The sequence below is a fragment of the Amborella trichopoda genome, chromosome 6, assembly GCF_054954075.1.
Source record: "Amborella trichopoda isolate Santa Cruz 75 chromosome 6, AtrichopodaSantaCruz75HAP2 v2.0, whole genome shotgun sequence".
NCBI classification, from domain to species: Eukaryota; Viridiplantae; Streptophyta; class Magnoliopsida; order Amborellales; family Amborellaceae; genus Amborella; species Amborella trichopoda.
Window position 1 is genome coordinate 4,219,591 of NC_142341.1, and position 24,502 is coordinate 4,244,092.

A 24,502-nucleotide genomic window follows, 5' to 3' on the forward strand; every position below is an offset into this window, starting at 1 on the left:
AAATAAGAGTACTATATTATTAACTTTCATTTTTTTCATTAATTTGCTCTCACAGCCAGTAGCAGAACATGTTTGGAAGAGCACCTTGATTGCTATCATCTTTAGGTGAGGTGCATCAATACCATATATCTCCCACCATTCAGCTATATTAAAATGCAAAAAAAATTGTAAGGGTAAGAACAATTCATAAGATTAAATATATGAATGAACAAAATATTAGCTAGGGGATAACCTGGATCCATCTTAGTTTGAGAATTCCTGGCAAGTCTAGTTCTGAAGGATCCTATAGCATCCCTATACATAGCAAGCTAAAACAAATATATTTCGTATTAGTACATTATTCCTCACAAATATAACAACTCAATAAAGTTCTTACCCAAACATTAAATAATACCTCTTGTATTACTGCTATTTGGTTTCGCTGGCTTCTCTCCAACCTTGCAATAATGTATCTGACCCCTTCCATAATCTTGTAGGGATGTTCAGGTGTCAAATAGAAAAGTTTTGGGCTGAAGTAGTAACCTATAAAATATATAGATAGAAAAATGTCATTTACAATTTCATAAAAAAAAGATTTAAAATGAAACATTCTAATGATATAAATATATATTTACCAGCATAATGAATTGGACGTCCAAATTTGGTGTTCCACCTCCGTTCTATAATCTCGATCACTTTGCTTGCAAAACTACACTTCTCCCTAATAGCTAATTTCGCTCTTTCGATACCGTCATAAAGAATGCCCATGGTAGCTTTCTTGTCAGCATCCACCATTCTTAACACCGTGACCAAAGGGGCAGTGGCTTCTACTACACTGGAACATCGAGACCAGAACTTACTATTTGAGACTACGCCGTCCACTTTTATACCGGTACTGGACTTCGAGAGGCAGTCATTTAACCACTCTTCACAGGTAAACAATCTCTTTAAGGCACCTGCAGATTCCCGAATGGAGTCCACAGCTAAGTAATCGGTCGCAAAGCGGGTTATGGCAAGCCTGATTATCTCTTTTTTCTTAGAGTGTTCTCTAAACAGAAATAATATTTTAGAGTGCTTGTATATACATCTCGACACCAACCTTGCTTCCTCTAGAGTCTCCTTCACAATTTTGATCTCACCGATCTCCTCTAACATAAGATCGATGCTGTGTGCAGCATATGGGGTCCATACTAGATGCTTCCTCTTCTCCATCAACTTGCTGCCCGCAGAAATACATGCACGCACATTGTCCATAATAAACTGGACTACATGCTTATCTCCTACCTCCTCCACTATCTGATCATATAGTCGTACGTAGAAGTTTGCATCCTTTTTCATTCCTGATACGTCTTTACTAGACAAAAAAGCTGTACCTTTTGGAGAATAGGTCAAGAAGTTTAAAAACTCCTTTTTGCTAACTTTATTCAACCAACCATCACTCATGCGAATAATGCCTGTCCTTGGTTAACTCTGTTTATATTTTTCAATCCACTTTGTAACTTCCTCCACCTCTTCATCTAATATTGGCCCACTGAGCTCATATGCAGTCGGGGGTTTTACCTCGGGCCCGGCTTTCTGGATTGCACTGACCATAGGTGGAAAATATGGGCTATTGGTTGCATCAAAGGGAATCCCTTTATCGTAGAACCATTTACTAACATATTTCCCCAACATATTTCTTGTACCTTTAACCATGCCTTTTAGAGTCATCCATTGTGACTTAGGCTTTGAGAGAAATGGGTCTATGCGACCATGACCTACAATATTGGCACTCCTAGATAAGTTAGGAACTATTTCTTCAACATTTGATTCTTGTTGATACATACTGCCACCAACCCCTCCATATATATTTGAGTTGGGACCGCCATACATGCTCGACCTGGGCCCGCCATGCATGTCTAAGATGGGCCCGCCATACATGTCTGAGCTAGACCCATCATGCATGTCTGCGCTAGACCCACCGGGCATTCTAAACCCATGTTCCTTTTGATATTGTTCATGTAAACTCATTCTTGTGGCTATGTCCAGGCCATTATTATATTGCTCTTCTGTATCATTCCTGCTTGATGGCGTATATAAACTAGTTATCTCTTCATTCATCCTATGTTTGGCAATTTTTTTACCTTTGTTAGCATTAAGAAATGCCGCCATCTATTTTTTTACATTACTAGGAACACTACTGCATGCAGAAACATCTCCCTTAACCCCTGCCAAGTGTTGCTTGAACGTCTGTACGCCACTACTTATCACTCTTTGGCAGTAATTACAAATAATTTTGTCTTTTTTGTTGGGATCAAGTCTGACCCCATATTGCCATGCAGGATCTTCTGCAGATCTTGACATGATTCAACTATTTTAATATGTAAAAAGTTAAAAATTAACCAGACAGTTCAACAAGAAAAATAATCACCATGTATAGTGATAATATGTTGGGGTAGTACATGTAATTATATTTGTTGTTATTTGTTATTGCAAAATACTTCTATTGACAATAATATTTTCGTACATATCAATTACAAATATACAAGATACTATAATACAAAATGCAAGCTCCAAACATGGCTAAAACTCAATTATCAAGAACATACATTTTTTGCATTAAAAAATTAATAATAAAATTGAAAAAATGCAGGATAATATAATTGTCATATATGCCACAAATTTTTTACAATGATATTCACTTTAATTCCTCACGATAACATAATTTAACAACATGTATTTTTTGCGTTCAAAATTTTAAAAATTGAAAATACATTTTTAATGCAAAACTACATTAAAAATATAATACAATTTTGCATTAGAATTTAGAAATATAATAACATGTATGTTTTTTGCATAAATATTCTATCAGCATGTAATTTTTTCAACAAAACCTTTAACAATAAAAATTAAAAATATGGTTTAATACCTCACATCTTTTCGAAAAATCATGATTTTTAAAAAAAAATCGATCATGTACTAAAAAAAAAAACAAATAAAAATAATTCTTCACAAAGCCACCTAACATCAGTCATTCCAACTCAAAAATGCATTAACAACGAATTAAAAAAATACAGTTTTGCATTAAAAATATAATAACGTGCATTTTTTTACATAAATAATCTATCAACATACAATTTTTTCAACATAAACTTTAACAATAAAAATTAAAAATATGGTTTAATACCTCATGATAATCAAAACCTTGTCACGATTTTTACATCTTTTCGGAAAATCATCATTTTTCAAAAAATTCGATCATAGATAAAAAAAAAAAAAGTACAGCAAATTTTCAAAAAATTCAATCATGGATTACAAAAAAAAATTCGATCATGGATTACAAAAAAAAAACCACAAATTTTCAAAAAATTCGATCATGGATTACAAAAAATTCGATCATGGATTATGGATTACAAAGAATTCAATTATGGATTACAAAAAATTCGATCTTGGATTACAAAAAATTCGAGCATGGATTACAAAAAATTCAATCATGGATTATGGATTACAAAAAATTCGATTATGGATTACAAAAAATTCGATCATGGATTAAAAAAAATTCGATCATAGATTACAAAAAATTCAATTATGGATTACAAAAAATTTGATCATGGATTACAAAAAATTCGATCATGGATTACAAAAAATTCGATCATGGATCACAAAAAATTCGATCATGGATTACAAAAAAAAAAGCAATAAATTCAATCATGGATTACAAAAAAAACAAAAAAAAAACAAATTTTCAAAAAATTCGATCATGGATTACAAAAAAAAAAAAAAGAACAAAAAATTAGATCATGGATTACAAAATAAAAATAAAAATTTCGATCATGGATTACAAAAAAAAAAAAAAAATCTGTTCTTCACAGAGCCACCTTACATCAACCATTTTAACTCAAAAATCTACCTCCAAGCGAATAAATTACATCCAATTGATTACAGTTTTTGATAAACAACAATATAAGGAATCAAAACCCTAAATTATGAACACATTATCATCGATAAATCAAATCAAATCGATTAAATTGAGCAAAAAATAAAAAAAAAACGCAGTTCTTCACAGATAACAGTCATTAAATCTAAAAATTGAAGCTCAAATTGAATAAATCAGATCAAATTGAATACATCTGATTATAAACAAGACTATAACAATTAAAAACCCTAGAAATCTAACACATTATTTGTAATATATCATGAACAAAAAATCGAAAGGCGGAAAAAAAAAAAAACAGCAGAATTTTTTTTCATAGACATCACTGTGTTCATCAAAAAATCAGGCTGTAATTAAGCAAATTAAATAAAATTGAATATGTTAAATGATAAAAGACACAATAAAGATTAAAAACCCTACAAATGTAACTCATTATTTTCAAAATATGCAGTGAAATTGATCATAAAAAAAAAAAAAACCCAAAGTTCTTACCTGGTTTCGTGAACCCGAGCCTTCAATCTCCAAATTACTCTGTTTTTCTCAACGATTATCGCAAATTCGTAACAGAATTTTTTGATGAACAACTTTACGATCAACTTGCCTACAAATTTTCACAGATTCATGCCCTATTTGGCATGAAACACAAGGAAAGGCGGAAATCCTAAAAACGCAACTTTCATTATCCAAAAACACAAAATTTCTCTATTATTTAATCCATGAAAAGGCTGAAAAAAGCTGCATAAAGCCTGCATATTCGATCACATGGCAAAAAAAATAAGAAAAATGATCAAAAAATAACAAATTTTGAAGAATCCCTTGAAGAAGACTGTGCAGCCCGTGTTCTTCACGGGACTCGCCTATTCCGTACAGTGAATTTGCGAGTCACTGTACATAATTGACCGGTTCTCTCTGGAACCGGGCGATTTCATGTAATTTGCCCGAATTGACACGTCCAGTGCCGATTCCCGAGTCGAACCGAGCGAGTCCGGTTCGACTCGACGTTTTTAAATCACTGATCTAAACCAGTGGTTTAAAAAACGGATCGGTGACCCGGATCAGGCATCCCAAAAACAAATCCGGATCGGTTAATGGGCTATCCGGATCGGTAATCGGGCAGAATCGCTCAGATTAAGCTTTAAGAAAATTCAAAAAAATTATTAAAATTCATTATAAATGTTGTTTTTTAGGAATTCAATAAGAAATGGGGTGCTACATTATTAACTTTCATTGTTTTCATCAATGTATGAATATTGAGATGTTCTTTCCCTGTATAAATTTATGTTGACCATTAAATTTACATCACACAAAATAAATGATAGAATTATCATGGATTAAGTATATAATCATATATAGTCTACAATAAAGAGTTGACTAAATCGATCAAAAATTGGCCACTAAAATCTCGAATTGGCGGAAAACCCTAATCCGCTAAAAAAACCCAAATTATTACAACCTAACTAACTATAATATTATATACCAACAATATTTTATAATTATTTTATCATATAAATAATAACAAATCCAAAGTATTTTATAATATCATCTAATTTAAAATGTATAATTGACAACTGTAAGAAAAATAGTACACTACATGATTTATAATACAAAAATAATAAATAAAATAAAAGTATCAATGTAGAAATTATTAGAATGCGTACCAATTTTCTTTAATTTTTTAGGTTTCTAAAATAAATTAGTGGAAGAGATTGTTAGTAGAAAGAGAGAGATTTCAAATGGCCTCATTGTATGAATCCTATCTTTAAATTAATATTACTAAATTTATGTTAAAGACCATCATGTTATAAAAATAAAAAATATAATTAGACCATTTATTCCTAGGTTGTATTAAGAAATACCTTTAATTTTTTTGACAAGAAATACTTATTGTGTTATCTTTTATTTTTTTTTAACAAGAAAAATATGATACTTGTGGATTATCTTGTTTCTTTTTTTTTGACAAAAGAAGAAGATGTTGTACTACATTTTTTTTGCTTGTTGTATTACTTTTTATTTTTTTATCCTATGAGCTAGTACTAATTTTTTAATCCTAGTTAACTAATTAATTAATTATTACTCATATAATGAAATAATTCCATGATATAATAGCTTAATAGAGTTTTTATGTTTTTTTGGTAAGTAAATTTAAATTTTTTTGGTAAAAGATAGGGTGATGGCCACCTAATTATTATTTTTAATAATTTTTTTCTGTTTTTATCATCAAATTTCATTGCCACAATTGGACATAAAACTTTCTTATTTATGACGGGCGTACACCGTCGTGCGTACACCATCGCGCATACACCATCTCACTGCAATTTATCCCAAGCTAATAATACTTGCCAGCGTTTTCTCAACTCACAGATATATCCCACATCGAAGCGATGTGAGAAGAATGAATACTATAAAAAAACCCAACGATATGATTATGTTGAATGTTGTCTTGGCTATGTGAAGCATGCATATTGCATGCTGGCAATCACGTGGGGGAGTAAGGAGACTTCGTGTTTTAAGCTGGCAATCACGTGGGGGAGTAAGGAGACTTCGTGTTTTAAGCTGGCAATCACGTGGGGGAGTAAGGAGACTTCGTGTTTTAAGCTGGCAATCACGTGGGGGAGTAAGGAGACTTTTTAAGCTGGCAATCACGTGGGGGGAGTAAGAAGACTTTTTAAGCTGGCAATCACGTGGGGGGAGTAAGGAGACTTTTTAAGCTGATAATCATGTGGGGGGAGTAAGGAGACTTTTTAAGCTGGCAATCATGTGGGGGGAGTAAGGTTTTAAGCTGGCAATCACGTAGGGGGAGTAAGGTTTTAAGCTGGCAATCACGTGGGGGTAGAGATATTTAGTAAGGTTTTAAGCTGGCAATCACGTGGGGGTAGAGATTTTTTAATAAGGTTTTAAGCTGGCAATCACGTGGGGGAGTAAGGTTTTAAGCTGGAAATCAAGTGGGGGGAGTAAGGAGACTTTTTAAGCTGGCAATCACGTGGGGGTAGAGACTTTTTAGTAAGGTTTTGGGGAGTACGGTTTTAAGCTAACAATGACGGGGGAGGAGTAAGGAGACTTTTTAAGCTGGCAATCACGTGGGGGGAGTAAGGTTTTAAGCTGGCAATCACGTGGGGGAGTGATGTTTTAAGCTGTTAATCACGTGGGGGAGTATAGTAAGGACACTTTTTAAACTGGCAATCACGTGGGGGAATAACGTTTTAAGCTGGCAATCACGTGGGGGGAGTAATGTGGAGTGCCAGTTGGAATAAAAATTTGTTCATCACATTTCAAAAAAACTAAGGTGGTTGCATAAAAAGAAAACCGGATTGAAAAAATGTGTCAATCACATTTGGCAATCACTTGGGGGAGTAACGTGGAGTGTCAGTTGGCATAAAAATTTGTCAATTACATTTCAAAAAAACTAGGGTGGGTGCATAAAAAGAAAACCGGATTGAAAAAGAAAAAAGTAGGAACCGCCCGGTTTTACTGATACTTCATTTGGATCAGTTATCACCGATACCCAATCCGGGTTGCCCCATTCTAGATCGGATCGGCGATTTTTGAAACACTGCTTCTACCTATAAATATGGGAAGCCAATGAAAGGAACAGACAAGGGCAAAATTACAGAACCTCTAGAAAGCTTCCCTTCTCTCTATTGAGTTGTTCCTAGTTAAATCCGAGCGCTGCGATCGTCACAGCACAATCCTCTATGAACCCTCTATGATCTTGGGTTTGGTGCTCATCCTCGTCGATTAATCTTGCTTTCATTTATTTGATTTTAAAATTTGGGATAGACCTCATAATTACCGAATTATAGTTTCTAAAAAATTGGACTTTTGACAAACTTTGAACAGGCTCTGTTCAATTATGTTGTTACTTTTTCTTTTTTGTGATTCATATAATGATAATTAAGAATTGAATTTTATAAGCTCAAGGCTAGTATAAAAAGCTAGATGGTCTATTTTCTATTGGAGGACACACTTTGTCCATTGATATATAATGTATTTAATTTTTCTTTCTTGAGGTTTGTTGGCCCTAAAATTACGCCTATATAGGATTTTACCTATAGTAGCCTCATAGGTTGGGGTTTCCAATTTTGCCACACCACCTACTGACATTTTAAAAAAGGCTAACTCCCTAATCTACCTAGAGGCATGAAAAAAATGAAAACCGAAGAAATAAAGAATGAAAAAAAAAAAAAAAAAAAAGAATAAATAAATAAAGAAAGAAAAAAAAAAAAAAAAATGAAGAAGAAAAACTCATAAAATATATGGGACATAAAAAATCTCACAAGAACTCTAAGAGAATCTCAAGAAATACTAAAAGGGTTTTGTTAAGGGTACACCACAGGTCAACTCCCTAATCTACCTAGAGGCATGAAAAAAATGAAGATCGAAGGAATAAAGAATGAAAATAATAATAATAATAAAGACAAAAAGACAAAAAAAAATAAAGAAAAAAAAAGGAAGAAGAAAAACACAAAAAATATATAAGACATAAAAAATGTCTCACAAGAACTCTAAGATAATCTCAAGAAATACTAAAAGGGTTTTGTTAAGGGTACACCACTTGTGGTGTAAATCGCTCAACATTTTTAGACATTTAGATAGCCCTATCCTATAGTATAGTAACTTTTTGTTTAGGGGTATTTTAAGTAATTAATCAAAGGTAAATTAGAAATTCTTAATAGAAACAAAAACATATTAATAATAGTGGACAATGACATTACCGATATGGTATGTGACATCACCACAAGATGAATTAATTTTTTTTAACTAATAATAGAATACCACTATTTTTTTTATAAAAATATCCATTCCACCCTTCTAAATGACCAAAAATACCTCTATTTGAAAAAATTTGTATTGCAATTCAAAGGTATTTAATGTCTAAATATGTTGAGCACTTTAAAATTCTACACCACCAAATGATGTAGCCTAACAAAACCCATATTAAAATTATGAAAGCTAATGATATATGGTCATATAGTTGGCATCATATGAGTTGTACAATCATACTCAGGAGTATAATGGTATTTATTTATTGTGCAATCAATAGGTTGAAACCACACCCACAATATGGTCAAATGGTGTAGAATAGAGCAGAAAGATTTTGTGGAAGCTGAGGACTATACCATTCTCCAAGAGGTTAACCTTGATTCTTCTAATCTTTCTTATGCAACTTAATTGCTTTTGGTTTTATGCTTTTCTTGAATTAATAAAATTAATTAGTAACCTGCATGAAAAAAAAATCTATGTCAAAATAAATAATCTAAGCATACGAAAAAGAAGAAATAATTTGATCATTTGAACATTAAGTAATATTAGAAAATACAAAAATCAACACATGCTTAAGGATCCATACGCATGTTATCAAAATGTTCTATTTTTGTTTGTATATGATTGTCATCATCTTGCAGATAAATAATAGATTTAAAAAAAGAAAGAAAGAAGCGTAATGTTATTAATTGTGCTTAAAGAGGATACAAACAAAACTGTAGTTTAAGTAAAAATTAGGCATAGATGCACTGAATTTTGACGCCACTATTATTCATTGAATAATAATAAACAAAAGTGCAGTGCCCGTAGAATATCATAATAACGAATTTTAAATGCTCAACAAAAGTTGTGTTCACTTTCATAACAAAAACAAAAATGTGTGTATATTAATACCAATATAGTTTAATTTAATCTACATTTGTTTTTTGTGGATCTATTATCTATTAGTTAAATAAATTTTTTAAAAAATACCAAGTATTGTATTCCTCTCTCTTCGATGTATGACAATCTGCGTATGTGCGTGTACGTGCACATTTGCGTGTATGTGTGTGTGCACGTGTGCATGCACGCACCTGTTGCATGAACTTCGTTTTAGGCCTTTATCTCCAAACTCAAGTTATAATTACAGAGTTTCTATTTAGCTACTACTAAAAGTCTATGTTCACACATTTCTGCATATTCTACCATCAAAGAACACCTTGCGATTCATAATTTCTTACATATAATTGTTGAAAAAACTTGAGGGAAAAGATGGACCCACTCTTAGGATTAAGGACAGTGTCTTTAGACTATCGATCGCAAAGATCAGACATTTACCAGAACTGTGAGAACTCTGTAAATTTCTGTGTACCTCTCCATGGCCATAAAACCCTTCTTAAAGAGGGATAGAGGAAGTCGGTCTCCAACGTTCGGCTTCCTCCTGAAATCTCTAAAAAACGTGGCTCTGTAATCCTGAGAAGTGGGTGGTTACTTTCTAGTTGTTAAATAACGACACTTTTTCTCTCTAAGAAGCCTCCCTTTTTTAGTGATAAGTACTAATTATAAGAGAAAAAAAGATTGCACGTTTAAAGGCCTCATGGCCACACACATGTACCAACATCTCCCACTTGGCCATGAGAGCCAGATATATTGAAATATCATAAAGTCTTTACCACTTAATGAATTTAACATTTATGTGCATATTTTTGTCATGAGGCTTTCACGCAAGTGCGGTTATATATTTTCTAACAAAAAATATCCAAAGTCATGTCATGGTTTTTTATGTTAATGCGGTTTTTCTTGTCATGACCAAGACATAAAAAAATATCCCATTTGGGAGTTCTTGACTTAAATATTTTTAAGTCCCATCAAAAAACTACATGCTTTGATAATATTTATGTACTCAAGCCCTTTGTTAAAGTAATCATATCTGAATATGACAAATAACTTACAGTTATTTCATTTTTTCCAATAATATCATAAATATAATGATAAACAATTTCAATGTGCTGACCTTTGGAACTATAAGCTCCATTCCTAATTGATGAAATAATAGCCTGATTATTACAAAAAAATTTAATAGGTCCGTCGACTATATCCAGCTTCAAATCATTTATGAAGAGTTTAATCCAAACGGCATAAGTTGTAGCAATGCTACAAGCAATATACTTGGCTTCCATAGTATATCGAGCTACACAATCTTGTTTCTTACTAGACCAAGAAACACATCCACCACCAAAGAGGAATACAATTCCTGAGGTTGATTTTCTATCATCTGGGTCTCATGCAAACTCTGCATTAGAGTACCTAATAACCTCTAAGTTGTCAGCTTTGAAGCACAACTTGTAATTTTTAGTCTTCTTAATGTATCTAAGTATCCTTTTTATAGCATGCCAATGAGTCATCCCAGGATTACTCTGAAGTCTACTTACAAGACCATATGCATGACTCAAATCCGGTCTTGTACACAATATGACATAATTTATGCATCATACAGCTTGAGCATATAGAATTCTTTCCATTTCAACTTTGTCACTATAATTTAATGGACACATTTTCTTTGATAATTTCAAGCCTTTACAAACAGGTGTATCTATAGGCTTGCAATTTTCCATCTTAAATCTCTTTAAAACACTTTCTAAATAATTTTCTTGAGATAAACATAGAAGTCTTAAACTTCTATCTCTTGCTATCTTAATGCCCAATACATATGAGGCTTCTCCCATATCTTTCATCTCAAAATAGGAACTTAGCCATGATTTGGTATGGTTAATCATGTCAATCTCATTACCGGCTATCAAAATATTATTCACATATAGTGACAATATAACAAAATTGCTCCCACTATTCCAGACATATACACAATGGTCTAATCTTATTGGCTATATAACTAATTTCAGTGATTGCATTATGAAAAGTAAAGTACCATTACCTAGAAGACTGTTTTAGACCATATAAAGATTTCTTAAGTTTATATATTTTGTCTTTTTGGCCTTTAATTACATATCCTTCTGATTGTTTCATGTATATATCTTCTTTTAATTCTCCATTTAAGAAAGCTATTTTGACATCCATTTAAAATAATTTTAGATCATAATATGCAACTAATGCAATGATGAACCTAATAGATGGAAATTTTACTACTAGAGAATAAGTTTCTACATAATCTATGCCCTCCTTTTGGGTAAATCCTTTAGCTACCAACCTAGCTTTATATTGATCAATGGATCCATTTGCATTAAGCTTTTTCTTTATGACCTATTTGCAACCGCTGACTTTTCTATCTTTAGAGAGGTCAACCAACTCCCAAACTTGATTTCTTTTAATAGAATTAAATTCATCATCCGTGGCTTGAGTCCATTCAGCTAAGTCATGTGAGCTAATAGCTTCACTGTGGCTACGAGGTTCATCTATTATATCTTTACTCAATGAAGAGTAATTATCTTAATTCATAAATATATAAAATTCTTCTAAAGTCGTAAGTGGGGCTCTAGTTCTTTTATACCTATTTAGTATACTTGATTCAATTGAATTATTCTCACCAAATGTGGAGGGAGTCTGAGAAACAGGGTCTTCCAGACCCTTATCTTTATCAATTTCATGTAAGTCAATAGGCTTATTTAAAATATTTTCATCGTCTATATTTTTTAAAAAATGAGCATCACGACTCTCTACTAATAATCTAGTATAAGGGTTATATAATTTATACCCTTTAGAATTTTCTGAATAGCCTATAAAAGAGCATTTTATAGTTTTACTTTGTTATTTATCTCTATTTTGTGGTGGTATAAGCACATGTGCCCAAGAACCCCAAACTTTCAATATAGTAAAGTCAGGTTTCCTACTTATCCATAATTCGTATGGGGTCAACTCTATAGATTTAGTTGGAAAACGATTAATAATATATATTATAGTGTTGAGAGCCTCACCCCAAAAATGGGGTGATAAATTTGAATGGCTCATCATGGACCTAACCATGTCCATTAGAGCTCTATTTCTTCTTTCAACTACACCATTTTATTGTGGTGTATATAGCATAGTTGTTTGGTGAATTATACCATGCTCCTTACAAAATTCAGAAAATAAAGCGGAGCAATATTCATCTCCCCAATCTGTTCGAAGAATTTTAATATGTCTACCTAACTGATTTTCTACCTCAACTTTATATTTTTTAAATGTTTCTAATACATCTGATTTCTTACTAATTAGGTATACATATCCATAACGTGAATAATCGTCTATAAATGTTATAAAATATTATATACCTCTGTGTTTTCATATTTAATGGGCCACATATATCAGAGTGAACAATATTAAGTAGTTCACTAGACCTTTTCCCTTTAAGGAAAGACTTCTTAGTTAATTTACCAGAAATACATGGCTTGCATTTTTTGAACACAATTTCTCCTAAATTGGGGAGCAAGCCTCTTTTAACCATTTGATTCATTTTGTCTTTATTTATATGTCATAATCGTAAGTGCCATAAATATAGATTATCCATACACATTAAAGCATCAAAAGAAGCATCAATATAACCAGAAAATGATTAATTTTCATTAATATTCAGTCGGTACAAATTGTCAACTTTAGTACTGTTCACCAAAGCTCTAGAATGCTTTCCAATGGTAACTCGACCAGACCTGAACTTTATTTCATAACCCTTGTCGTCTAGCCTTAGGACATAAATCAAATTGCGCCTCATATTGGGCGCATACATTGTATCAGTCAATACGAGATTTGTTCTTCTTGGTAAACATGCTTGAACGTACCAACACCTAGTACATCCAGTAAGTATCATTTCCCATATAAATCCATTGGTTACTGGCTGCAATCTCTTTCAATTATGTGAATCCATTCTTGGTCCTCGAGACATGTCGAGTGGAGGCTGAGTCGACCCACCAATTTCTCAGGTCATGATCAGCAACTATCGATTCTAGGACTACATAGATCAAGTCCTTTATCTTACTTTGATTATTTCAAACAGGGTTGTTATTTTGGTTCCTATTTTTATTTTTCAGCTTAGGATAATTAAACTTGATGTGCCCAATTTCCTATAATAAAAACATGTCTTCTCAACCTTATTCTTTTGATTTTTAAAATTTATCTTCATTCTCTTATACCTAGTATTTTTCTGATAATTGAGAGTCTTCATGAGGATCTGTGAAGATGAACTTTGGGTAAAGTGGAGCTCATTTGACTTCTTCCTCATTCTTCTCTCAGCTTCAATACGAAGATGCATGAGAAGATTTAACATGGTTATCCTTTGTGCAGAATGGTTCAATGCAATTTCAACAGACTCCCAAGATGGAGTGAGACTGTTAAGGACAATGGACACTTGCATGTGATCGGGGACTAGATTCTCAGCTGCAGCAAGGACTTTTACGAGCACTGACATTTTGTTGACATGCTCGGTCACTGAGTCCGTTTCTTTCATTCTGCAAGAATTGTATTTTTCTAACAACAATTGTATACGGGTCTCAGAAGTGGTCCCATATAGGGCATCTATCATACTTTGAGCTGGGGTGTAGTCATCAAAGACTCAAATTAAATCATCTTCCATAAAGCTCAACATAGTAGTCCTAGCTACTTTGTCATCTTCTAACCATTTTTCAAGTCTTCTTCTGGCTTGACCATTGACATTAGGCTCTAAAATTGGTGGTTCTGTTTCTAAGACATAATCTATCCTATCTTGAAAAAGAATATATCTAAGTTTTCTTTTCCACATAGAAAAATTGGTCTCATTGAGTTTTTCAAGTTTGGATAATTCTGACATGACTAGCCTAGATGCCATTTTAAATTTTTAGATATTACCTAAAAATTCAAAAAACAAATTTAATTGTGTTTAAGAAAAGGTTGTCCGCTAGCTAAATCAATAAGTTTGCCGACTCTCAGTGAGCTGCAACTTCAAAGAAAAATTTTCTCGAACAGTTTATGTTCGCACTGCTGTGATGCAACAAAAACTTAATAAAGTAAGGCCACAACTACTTTTATGTTAAATCTTGCATAAGAATAATTTTCATAAATATGAGAATATGTCTTAGCACAAGATAGAGACTCTACAATGATATTTGATATTTTTCAACAAAAAATATGGTATTGCATAGTCACAAAAAAAAAAGAAGGAAAATTCACAAAATCAAGATCATGAATTTTTCTAGCTTAAAGAGACTAAAGCATAGGATAATTATGCAATGCAGTGACAATTATTATGCAAATAAAATATGTCAAAAATCCCTAAATTATTGGTCACAAAAAAATATAAATAAAACATAAAATAAATATATGCAATTGATATGTAAGCCTTTACTCCAATAGAAATGAGGCGTGTATAATAAGATTCAATAATAATAATAATATGCACTAATTTTCAGCAACAAAAAGATGGAAGAAAGAAGATGTCAGCCGCCTGATTTTCAGGCGTCCATGGTCAGTAAAAAAAGTTTATAACAATATGTAAATTTAGATGCTCATCTACCTTGCATAGAGTAGAAGAAATTTTTTTTTTATTTTTTATTATAGTATTTACAAATTACTATTGTTACTATTATTAATTTTATTAGAAAATAGAGAGAATAATTATTTGCTTTATTTTCTGTTACTTGACCGTGGGCTCAAGTATGTATTGTATCAGCAACTTGATCTGAGAGAAAAATAACTACACAACTTGTTACTTAAGGGAGAGAGCCTAATATTGAGGCATAGAGAAAAACTAATATTGAGGCATATGCTAAGTTAAGATAACTCTTCTGCAAGAACCTTAAACTTATTTTCTCTCTCTTCTTATTATTTTGATGATTACTCTAGTGTCTCTATCCCTTTAACTTTTTTCTACAAAAGATTAAATAACTTATTTTCTCTCTCTTCCTATTCTTTTGATGATTCTTCTAGTGTCTCTATCCCTTTAACTTTTTTCTACAAAAGATTAAACAGAGGACTCATCTGAGTACGCTATGATCACATAAGTCAAACGCAATCTAGAGAGAGAAAATATGGCAAAAGAATTTACGGAGAGAAAATATTTCAGAACCAAGAATACCAGTAGAAACAAATACTGAATCTTCAAATGAAGAGCAATAAATTAAGAGAGAAAAATTTATAAAAAATAAATAAATTCATACTATTAAATTTAAGGCTAGAAAAAAAATTTACAGCAAGATATACGTAAATGACAAAGCACAATATCAAAGTTACTGTAAATTAAACTCAGAAAAAAAAAAAAAAAAATAAAATACCAAAAAATTGGGACCAGTAGGTTATGAGTCCACCACGCTTCTACAACCTGCTCTGATATCAATGTTGAAAAAAAAACTTGAAGGAAAAGATGGACCCACTCCTAGGATTAAAGGCAGTGTCTTTAGACTATCGATCGCAAAGATCAGGCTTTTAGCAGAATTGTAAGAACTCTATAAATTTGTGTGTACCTCTCCATGGCCATGAAACCCTTTTTAAAGAAAGATGGAGGAAGCCGTTCTCCAAGGGATGGAGGAGGCCGTTCTCCAACGTTCGGCTTCTTCTTGAAATCTAGGTGGTTGCTTTCTAGCCATTAAATAACAATATTTTCTCTCTAAAAAGCTTCATGTTTTTAATGATAAGCATTAAATTATAAGAGAGAGAAATATTGCATGTTTAAAGGCCACATGACAACACACACCTACCAACAGGGTCTGGTATTTATGCAACGGGGACATAGTTGTTGGAGTTCATTTTCTAACACATCCACCATTTATTTATAGTTAGTTGTAGAGATCGTGCTCAAAAATCAAGATTTAAATGTGATCTCCACTGTTCATTATAAATTGATGATAAATGTATCAGGGATGCGATGTCATAACTGCATTCTTTGACATACCAACCACTTTTCCTATATAATACTTACCGAAGTTCCTTTGCCATTATGACCTTGAGAGCAATGACAGGCAATACCTCAACTGATCACACTGCCTACATTAACCGTGAGCACTACCTGAATAACTAACACTGAGATTTTTTACTTTTAGCAAGTAACTTCTATATTTTACACCCAAAGTAATTCAACGCTGAATTGTGAGGGGATCAAGTTGTGATTGACTCAATCTGACTTGGCAATTCCTGAGTTAGATCAGTGTATAGACTCAGCAGAGAAATATATTCGTGGGAATCAAGCGATTCCTTGGTTCCCTAGAACCAGATCATCCCCCTTCTAGTTTCAGGTGATTCCAGTTCAAAATGGTGATTTTTAAAATCTAAATACGCCAAATAACGATACCATTCCGAGTTATTCACCGCATACTGACTGCATGGTGAACATGTCCCAAGCCCATCATGTAAAGAGATAATTGACAAGTACAAACTCCAAAACAAAAGGGAAAAGGAGAAAACTGGATTATGTAGTACTTTTAAGTAGGGACAGCCTTGGTCTTCCATAGTAACGGCTGTGTACTTGGATATAAATGAAGAAAGTCATTAAGGGGTCAAAAGATCACAGGTAACTATAGAGGATTTATCTTCCAATTTTTATTTCTACGTACTTCTTTGAACACTGAATTATTGTTATTCAGGGTTTGAAACCCTAAACAAGTAGGAGTATTTCAATAATTTAACTAACTTAAGAGGCCCCACCAAACGATGAGAGTACCTCTGCTTATCCAAAGTGGTACAAATTTTCCAAATACCTTTACTTACTCAGGGTTCTCAACTCTGAGTAAGGTCAGTTTAGCAAGTTTGAGAAATCTTTTGGAGGGTACCTGAAATGAAATTTAAGAGGCAACCCTCTACTGTCAGTTCGTGATATGACTGTCATGATTTTGTAAGGCATCAGACCCACTTGAATGATATTTCAATTTTCACCATGAACTAAAAAACAGGTTCATCATTGTCATATTCACATTTGACAGGTGGTGATTTTGTAATTGCTACTTATATACTTGCATCATGTGCCTAAGCTCTGTGTAACTGGAATTTAAAATCACCCAACAAGACAAAATAGATAATTGAAAATAATTGAATCTACTTTGAGAGAGAGAGATTAAAAGGTCAAGCATCTAATTTCCTTCGGTATTCCATATTTTCCATTGCTGCATTGTTTCTTCCACTTGCAGTTGCAGATGGAAGAAGAAAATGGTCTGAAACTCGCTTTAATTTCAGTTCAAGAAAATGGAGATCCGAGAAACAGGGACTGTGGAAGTGGTGAGAGAAAAAAAATCGACGAGATAAAGACTCAGATCGCATTGGCTGGGCCACTGATAGCAGTGAATCTGTTCCAGCAGAGTCTGTGTGTGATCTCACTCATGTTCGTGGGGCATTTGGGTGAACTTTCACTCTCTGGAGCTTCATTGGCCACTTCTTTTGCCAATGCCACAGGCTTCAGCTTGCTGGTAAGTGAGCACTCTTCCCATTTACTTATGTCTTGGCCCTCTGTTTCTTCTTTTTTTCTAAAAGCTCAGGTTACAATTTGATCAAATATCACGTGGAGGCTGGATCAAATATCTATATATTTAAATATATTTCATAAATTTGATAAACATATGCATGCATTATTTAATGGAAAAAGTTCATAAGGTTGCAACCTCAAAATGTAGAATTACAGATGCACCTCAAAAATCCATCAGAAAAGGATGTTTTAATGTTAGAAAACCTTCTAATTGATCATTTCGATATCGAGATGTATGAATATGAAAAAGAAACTGATTTTGTCTCAGAAATAGTGCATCTTGAAACACATCATCTAGACCGTCCATTTTCAAGATTTTCATATGTTTATAAATCTACTTGATTCTAACTATTTTTGGAGTTTAAAATTTTATAGTTAGAGATGAAAATATATTTTCAGGTAATCCTAGCAAATTGTTTACACCAAAAATACATGTTATGATAAAATTTGGAGGTGCGCATTGATTGGATTGTTCAAAGTTGCAACCTTAAGGAAACCAAACCCTTATTTAAATATTATAACTAAAATATATAATTATACTCATTTAAGTGTATATTTAAATATTATATACTAAATATTATTTAAATATCAACACTTTTCTGGGTCAGGTCTACATGAACCGAACCCAAAATAGTGTTCGGGTCCAAGATTTGGACCTGGACCAATTTTTGGACCCATACCTGGACCTGGGTAGGGTCTACTCATCAGGTCCTGGGTCGAGTCCAGCTCCAATGCCACTCCTAACTCAGACTCACCCGAGCAGGGCTTATGTCCCGAGCCTGAACCTTGACTATCACTGATAACATCCATTTTTCCTCATCTTATTTGTCAAGTAACAAAAGCACTTTTTAGTCTTTCTGTTCTGATGTAGAAAAATGGAATTCGATCTTCTCTATTGGTTTAGACCTTAAAAATCAGCTATCTCTGGTAACATCCACTTTATACTAGAATTTGAGACTCAACCATCTCTGATAATTTCCATTTTTCCCCTTTTAAGGGGAAGTTTCAAATAAAAAATGGTAGCTTCTAAGTTGGCATTTGTGTAATTGACATCTCTCTCTCAGTCGGGCATGGGAAGTACACTGGAGACATTGTGTGGGCAGGCTTATGGCGCAAAACAGTACCATATGCTTGGGATATATATGCAGAGAGCCCTTCTTGTGCTTTCTCTCTTCTGTGTCCCACTTACTTTCATTTGGGCCTCAACAACGACAGTCCTCAAAGCCATGGGGCAAGACATAGAGATATCAGAGGAAGCTGGAAGTTTCATCAAGTGGATGATCCCAAGCCTCTTTGCCAATGCGGTGCTTCTAATTCATTCTCGATTCCTTCAGACCCAAAACATCGTTCTTCCGATGATGATAACTGCTGGTTTCACAGCTCTGTCGCACATTATTACTTGTTGGGCTCTTGTTTTCAAGTGCGGTTTGGGAAGTAAAGGTGCTGCTATGGCGATTTCCATATCTTACTATGTAAATGCAATCCTTTTGGTTCTGTATGTCAAGTTCTCACCAGCTTGTAAGATGACATGGTCTGGTTTTTCGAAGGAGAGTTTTCATGACCTTTCTGGCTTTTTGAGGTTGGGGATCCCTTCAGCGGCAATGATCTGGTATTGGGCTTCTCTGTTCCTACTTTCTATTTAAGTAGCATTTTTTGTTATTACTTCTCTTCCTTTGGGGTTTAAATTTTTAGAAAATATGTTTTGAAAATAGCATATAGATGTCATAGCATGAAGCGTGGGCATCATTAGAAGGGTTCTATGATGTATTAGGGAGACTTTGAATGCATGGCAGTGGAAATAAAAGGGTAAATAAACATTTTATGTTTCTTTCACAGTTGCCACATGTATTTAATTTGTATGCATATTGGGTGCAAAATTATGTTTTGATCCAACTGATATGGTAGTTCAACAGTTTCCTAGGAAGAGAGGTAAAATCTTAAATAATCTAATTAGTCTTTTAAATTTTAAATAGGAAACAGTGGGGGGTGATTTGAGCTGTTTTTTCTCGTATCTAATAATCTAAAGTGCTTCAATGGGTTTGAGCAGCTTGCAGTGGTGGTCATTTGAGCTGCTTGTTTTCATGTCTGGCCTTCTACCTAATCCGAAGCTTGAAACTTCCATTCTTTCGATAAGGTAAAAATCTATCGTCACTCCCTAAAAACAGTAAATTTTCATCTAGTATCTGATTAGTGACTAAATAAGAAAAAAAATGAGCGGAGCAAAAGGAAAGCAAAAAAAAAACAGAAGTTATTGTCTTGTTTAAAACATTTAATTCTCCTCTTTTTGGCCTAATTAAGACCTCGATCGTTGCTGTCTAACACCCAATTTGTAATTCATCTAGCTTAAATACAAGTTCATTCATCTACATGATCCCCTACGGTCTCAGCGGTGCAATAAGGTACATCAGTCAAATTCAGAGATTTCTCCAACACCCTCTGCTCCATGTTTCAATTGGGGTCACCATCATTCTTCTGAATTTTCATGTTCATCTTATTTATTTTTTCTTGCAATCTGTATTACTATTATCTCAATAGATTTTCTTCCGTTCTCTGTAACTATTTCTCCTGTTGTTTCAGTACAAGGGTTTCCAACGAGTTGGGTGCTGGGCGACCACAAGTTGCACGCTTTGCAGTGGGAGTCGCCGTCCAAATGGCTCTTGCAATGAGCATCTTGGTGGCAGTGACCCTCATTCTTTTGAGGCATGTACTGGGTCAAGCATACAGTAAAGAAGAAGAGGTTGTAGACTATATGTCTCAGATGATACCATTGCTTGCAACCTCTGTTTCTTTCGATGGAGTGAATTGTGTCCTTTCAGGTAAGATGAATCTTGGCTTCTACAGAATGATGTTTTCTCTTTCACGTTTTGTTTAATTTCAAATTAGATCGACTAACTTATGGATCACCTTAACTGGTTAGGTAATGGCCCCTCCTGAATTTATTTTTCTTACATGAGCATTTACCAAGATAAGTTTTACCATCTCTGCTAGAAGTAAGAAATTTTGGGACATTAGACTTATGCAACATCTTTGAAGTTATTAAATGTTTCTAGCTTTCTAATATCAGAGTCATAAGGCTCATAACAAGAAGTACAATTGAGAATAGGTATCGAGTTCCTATGATGCTGTTTAGGGGTGGCGGTTGGTTGGACCGAGGTTGGGGCAGTACTTGTCCGAGCCTGGCTTGGGACAGTAGAGGCCTGGCCTGGGCTGCACCTGGCCAAAGGGACCCTCAACTCCCTGGCCCTATTAATGGGTTGGGTTGGGCCGGGCCAGTAAAAATTATTCCTATGGGAGAAAACGTAGAAATACGAATCAGACTTACTAATTGATGAGATTTTCCTTTTCCACTTTCCTCTTAAATTTCAGGCACTGCAAGAGGGTGTGGTTGGCAGGAGCTTGGGGCATTTGTTAATCTTGGGGCTTATTACATTGTGGGTATTCCTGCTGCCATTGCTTTGGCATTTGTACTCCACATGGGTGGGAAGGTGAGCACCCCCATTTCTCTTTTCATTTTTATTTTATTTTCTTGGCAAACATATTCTTCATCCCCCTATTTTGTAAATTTGGGTACTCCATTGACAATTCACAATAGGGGTGGCAACATTGTGATGGCAACAGGCAAGGCCTGGGCTTGGCCAACCTTGGTTCTAGTCCTGCCCAATAGGTCTGACGTAAGCCGGGCTAGGATTTCAAAAACAAATAAAAGAAAAACATTTAAGAAAAAAAGGTTCAGGCTGTGTGCCCGGCCCTAGCCCAGTCCTTGGGCTACATTTTGTGGCCCAAGCCCTAGCTTTTTAGGATCAGACCAGGCCAACCGAGAACTAATTGATCACACTACAAATTCCTTGAAAAGATACACATAATTTTAAGAGATACACAAATGTGAAATCAAATGGCTAAGAGTGTGTCAAAGTTCAATTTGCACCTTTGGACATGGTCGAAATGAGTCCCCCTCAAACAATAGGCTTTTAGGAATTCAAAATGATGTTTTTGTTTTTTTAACATTGTTCATTTAATGATAATAATGCTATTTAATAATTTTGAAAAGGGAAAAATCTTTGTAAGATCTAAATTTGAGCATCTTATCAAAATGGACGGCCTATATTAATTGAGCTAGAAAAATACTTTGTAGGCTGTGTTTTTAGATTTTGTTTTTCTTTGATTGTTCACTCGAATGAAAAGAGCGTATATTTAAAAAGTAGGGTTAAACAAATGGTCTTAACGTAATTTTTGAAGATTGTTTCATTATATTACTATACAACCATTCCATGAAATCACTCCCCATATAAAAAATTAAAAAATGTTGTTCAAGTGGTAGTTTGATCCGTCAACCTCGTATAAAGTGGCTACACCATCCAATCAAGATGACCCTTAAATCTGTCTATAAGAAATGAAGATGTTATATATGACTTTTTTTGTTTTGTTTGTCTTTTAAATTTTTTAAAATCCAACTGAATTTGGTCGAGTTACTTAAACTTGCCCGAGTAACTCCCCTCGGCCAAAAGGCGGGTATCTTGGCGAGTCCTGGCACCTTGACACTTGATATACATAATATTCTCAATATACCATTTACAAATAGGATGCATGCAAGAATATAAGATTCAATGTATCATTAGTATGTATTAAAAAAACTCTTCTAACGGTCAATGCAAATATCACTTTGAGATCTTTCCTAATTGGATGGGTGTATCGAATATTGTTGCTTCTTCTAGGGGCTATGGATGGGTATTACATGCGGGCTTCTAGTGCAAATGGTTGTTTTTGTCAGTATCACCTTGTGCACTGACTGGGAACAACAAGTAAGTAATTCAGTGCTCTACATATTTTTCATGTTCCTAATTATCCAATTTGCATATAAGCTTATAATTGCTCAGTTTTTGGAAAAGTTTTTCATAAAGCAAAGCATAGGGTTTCTTAAGTTCAAAACTTTTGAGAACTTCTAGGAGAAGAAGGGCACATGCAAGCAATCCATTTTTGTCATTCGATTGAAGTGTTAAAAAACATAAAATTTATATTTTTTCTTTAAAAATAATAATTTATTGATTAGTTCGTGGTTCCCAAAATTTTAGATTAAAAAAATTCTCCCAAATAGGTGTTTTACCTAAAGGAGTAAGTATATAGTATTGATCCCACATGAGCATAATATAGGCACTCTATTTATATGAACTAGAATAGTTCTCTGGTTTAAGTTGTGAATTGACACTGACACAGGCACAAAAAGCTCGAGAAAGAATTTATAATTTGACCTTGCCCTTAGACATGGTCTTATCAGAGGACCACACAATGTGAATATTAATCGTGGCTGCATTGGAGAGTGGCTTGGGCTTTGGCGGTAGTATTACTGAGCCCTATGGTAAGGTCTCTGACTTCATTCTCACCAAAAGATAGGGCTCCAAATCCCCACTGACTTACCACTTTATTTACCCAAAAAAAATTATGATTGCATTGCTTTGATGATACGCCTCCACTGGCAGACTATCATAGTGGCTCATAGAAGTTTTTATGCAGAAGGCCCATATTGTGTAAATTATTTTTAAAAAAGAGTTCACGTTGACATAATGGCCCACATGTAAGACGACAAAGACAAAATTTCATGTAAGGCTAACAAAAGTAATATTATGGTATTCTATAATGTTCATTTTAGTTGTGTGGAGTAGATTTGATATGTCTTTTTAAATAGTATCAAATTGACAATATTTAAAAAAGACATGTTAAATATATATTATCTAATGTAAAATAGACAGTATACTAATACCGCATTCTTTTTTCTATAAGTCAAAATTCACCTTATATAAACTACAAAAGTTTGGCCATTGTGACTTTTAATATTCAAATATTTTTATTGCTTTTTAGTTCATCTTTTATAAGTTAGAATGCTTTGCTTCAATGTTTCAATGTTATATTTTTTTGAAATGTCAATCGAATCAAGCTATATGTACCAAAACAAGGAAGAGAGAATAAAGCATACTAAGATCCCCATCTTGGGCACTTCAAATTGTGCTGAAATATTTGTGCATGGACTCCTATTATAAAAAGAAAGAAAGAAAGATTGGGGTACAAACATAAGAAATTAAACACTCGGGGAATTATGCTATTTTAGGCCTTCCTAGACCTGGATCATCCCCCACATATTCTACCTTCCTCTCCCATACAATGTTTTAAATTCAGGAACAAATTTCTCATCTGACCGGTTTGAATCGGTGATTCCTGATTTAGATTGAGGTATAGACATAACATAAAACAAAAGAAATAAAAAACGATAGGAATTAGGCAATTTTGAGCTTCCCTAGACCTAGATCACCCCCCACTGACTTTGATTCGATGCATGCAATTCTGATTCGAACCAATTCAAGACACTGATCTCATAGAACCACCTATTTTGATCTAATTCAAAGATGATCCCTAAGAAAAAGGGATCATTTCTCTCTAGCATAAAATACAATCCACCTAAATCAAACTGG

At 33.7% G+C, this 24,502-nt stretch overlaps 1 protein-coding gene across 2 annotated transcripts; it reads left to right on the top strand.

The window, feature by feature from the left end:
* The first annotated feature begins 17,667 nt into the window (after positions 1 to 17,667).
* Positions 17,668 to 23,684, top strand: LOC18434438 (protein DETOXIFICATION 16). Of its 2 annotated transcripts, XM_020667266.2 has the most exons (8): positions 17,668 to 17,985; positions 19,106 to 19,650; positions 20,089 to 20,175; positions 20,384 to 20,440; positions 20,619 to 20,857; positions 21,408 to 21,526; positions 22,754 to 22,840; positions 23,253 to 23,684. In XM_020667266.2, exons 1-8 carry the CDS (start codon positions 17,716 to 17,718, stop codon positions 23,328 to 23,330), a joined length of 1,482 nt encoding a protein of 493 aa, XP_020522925.1. In that variant the 5' UTR covers positions 17,668 to 17,715; the 3' UTR covers positions 23,331 to 23,684. The 2 variants fall into 2 exon arrangements, with proteins under 2 accessions (XP_020522925.1, XP_020522926.1); XM_020667267.2 differs by lacking the exon at positions 20,384 to 20,440.
* Positions 23,685 to 24,502: the final 818 nt, after the last annotated feature.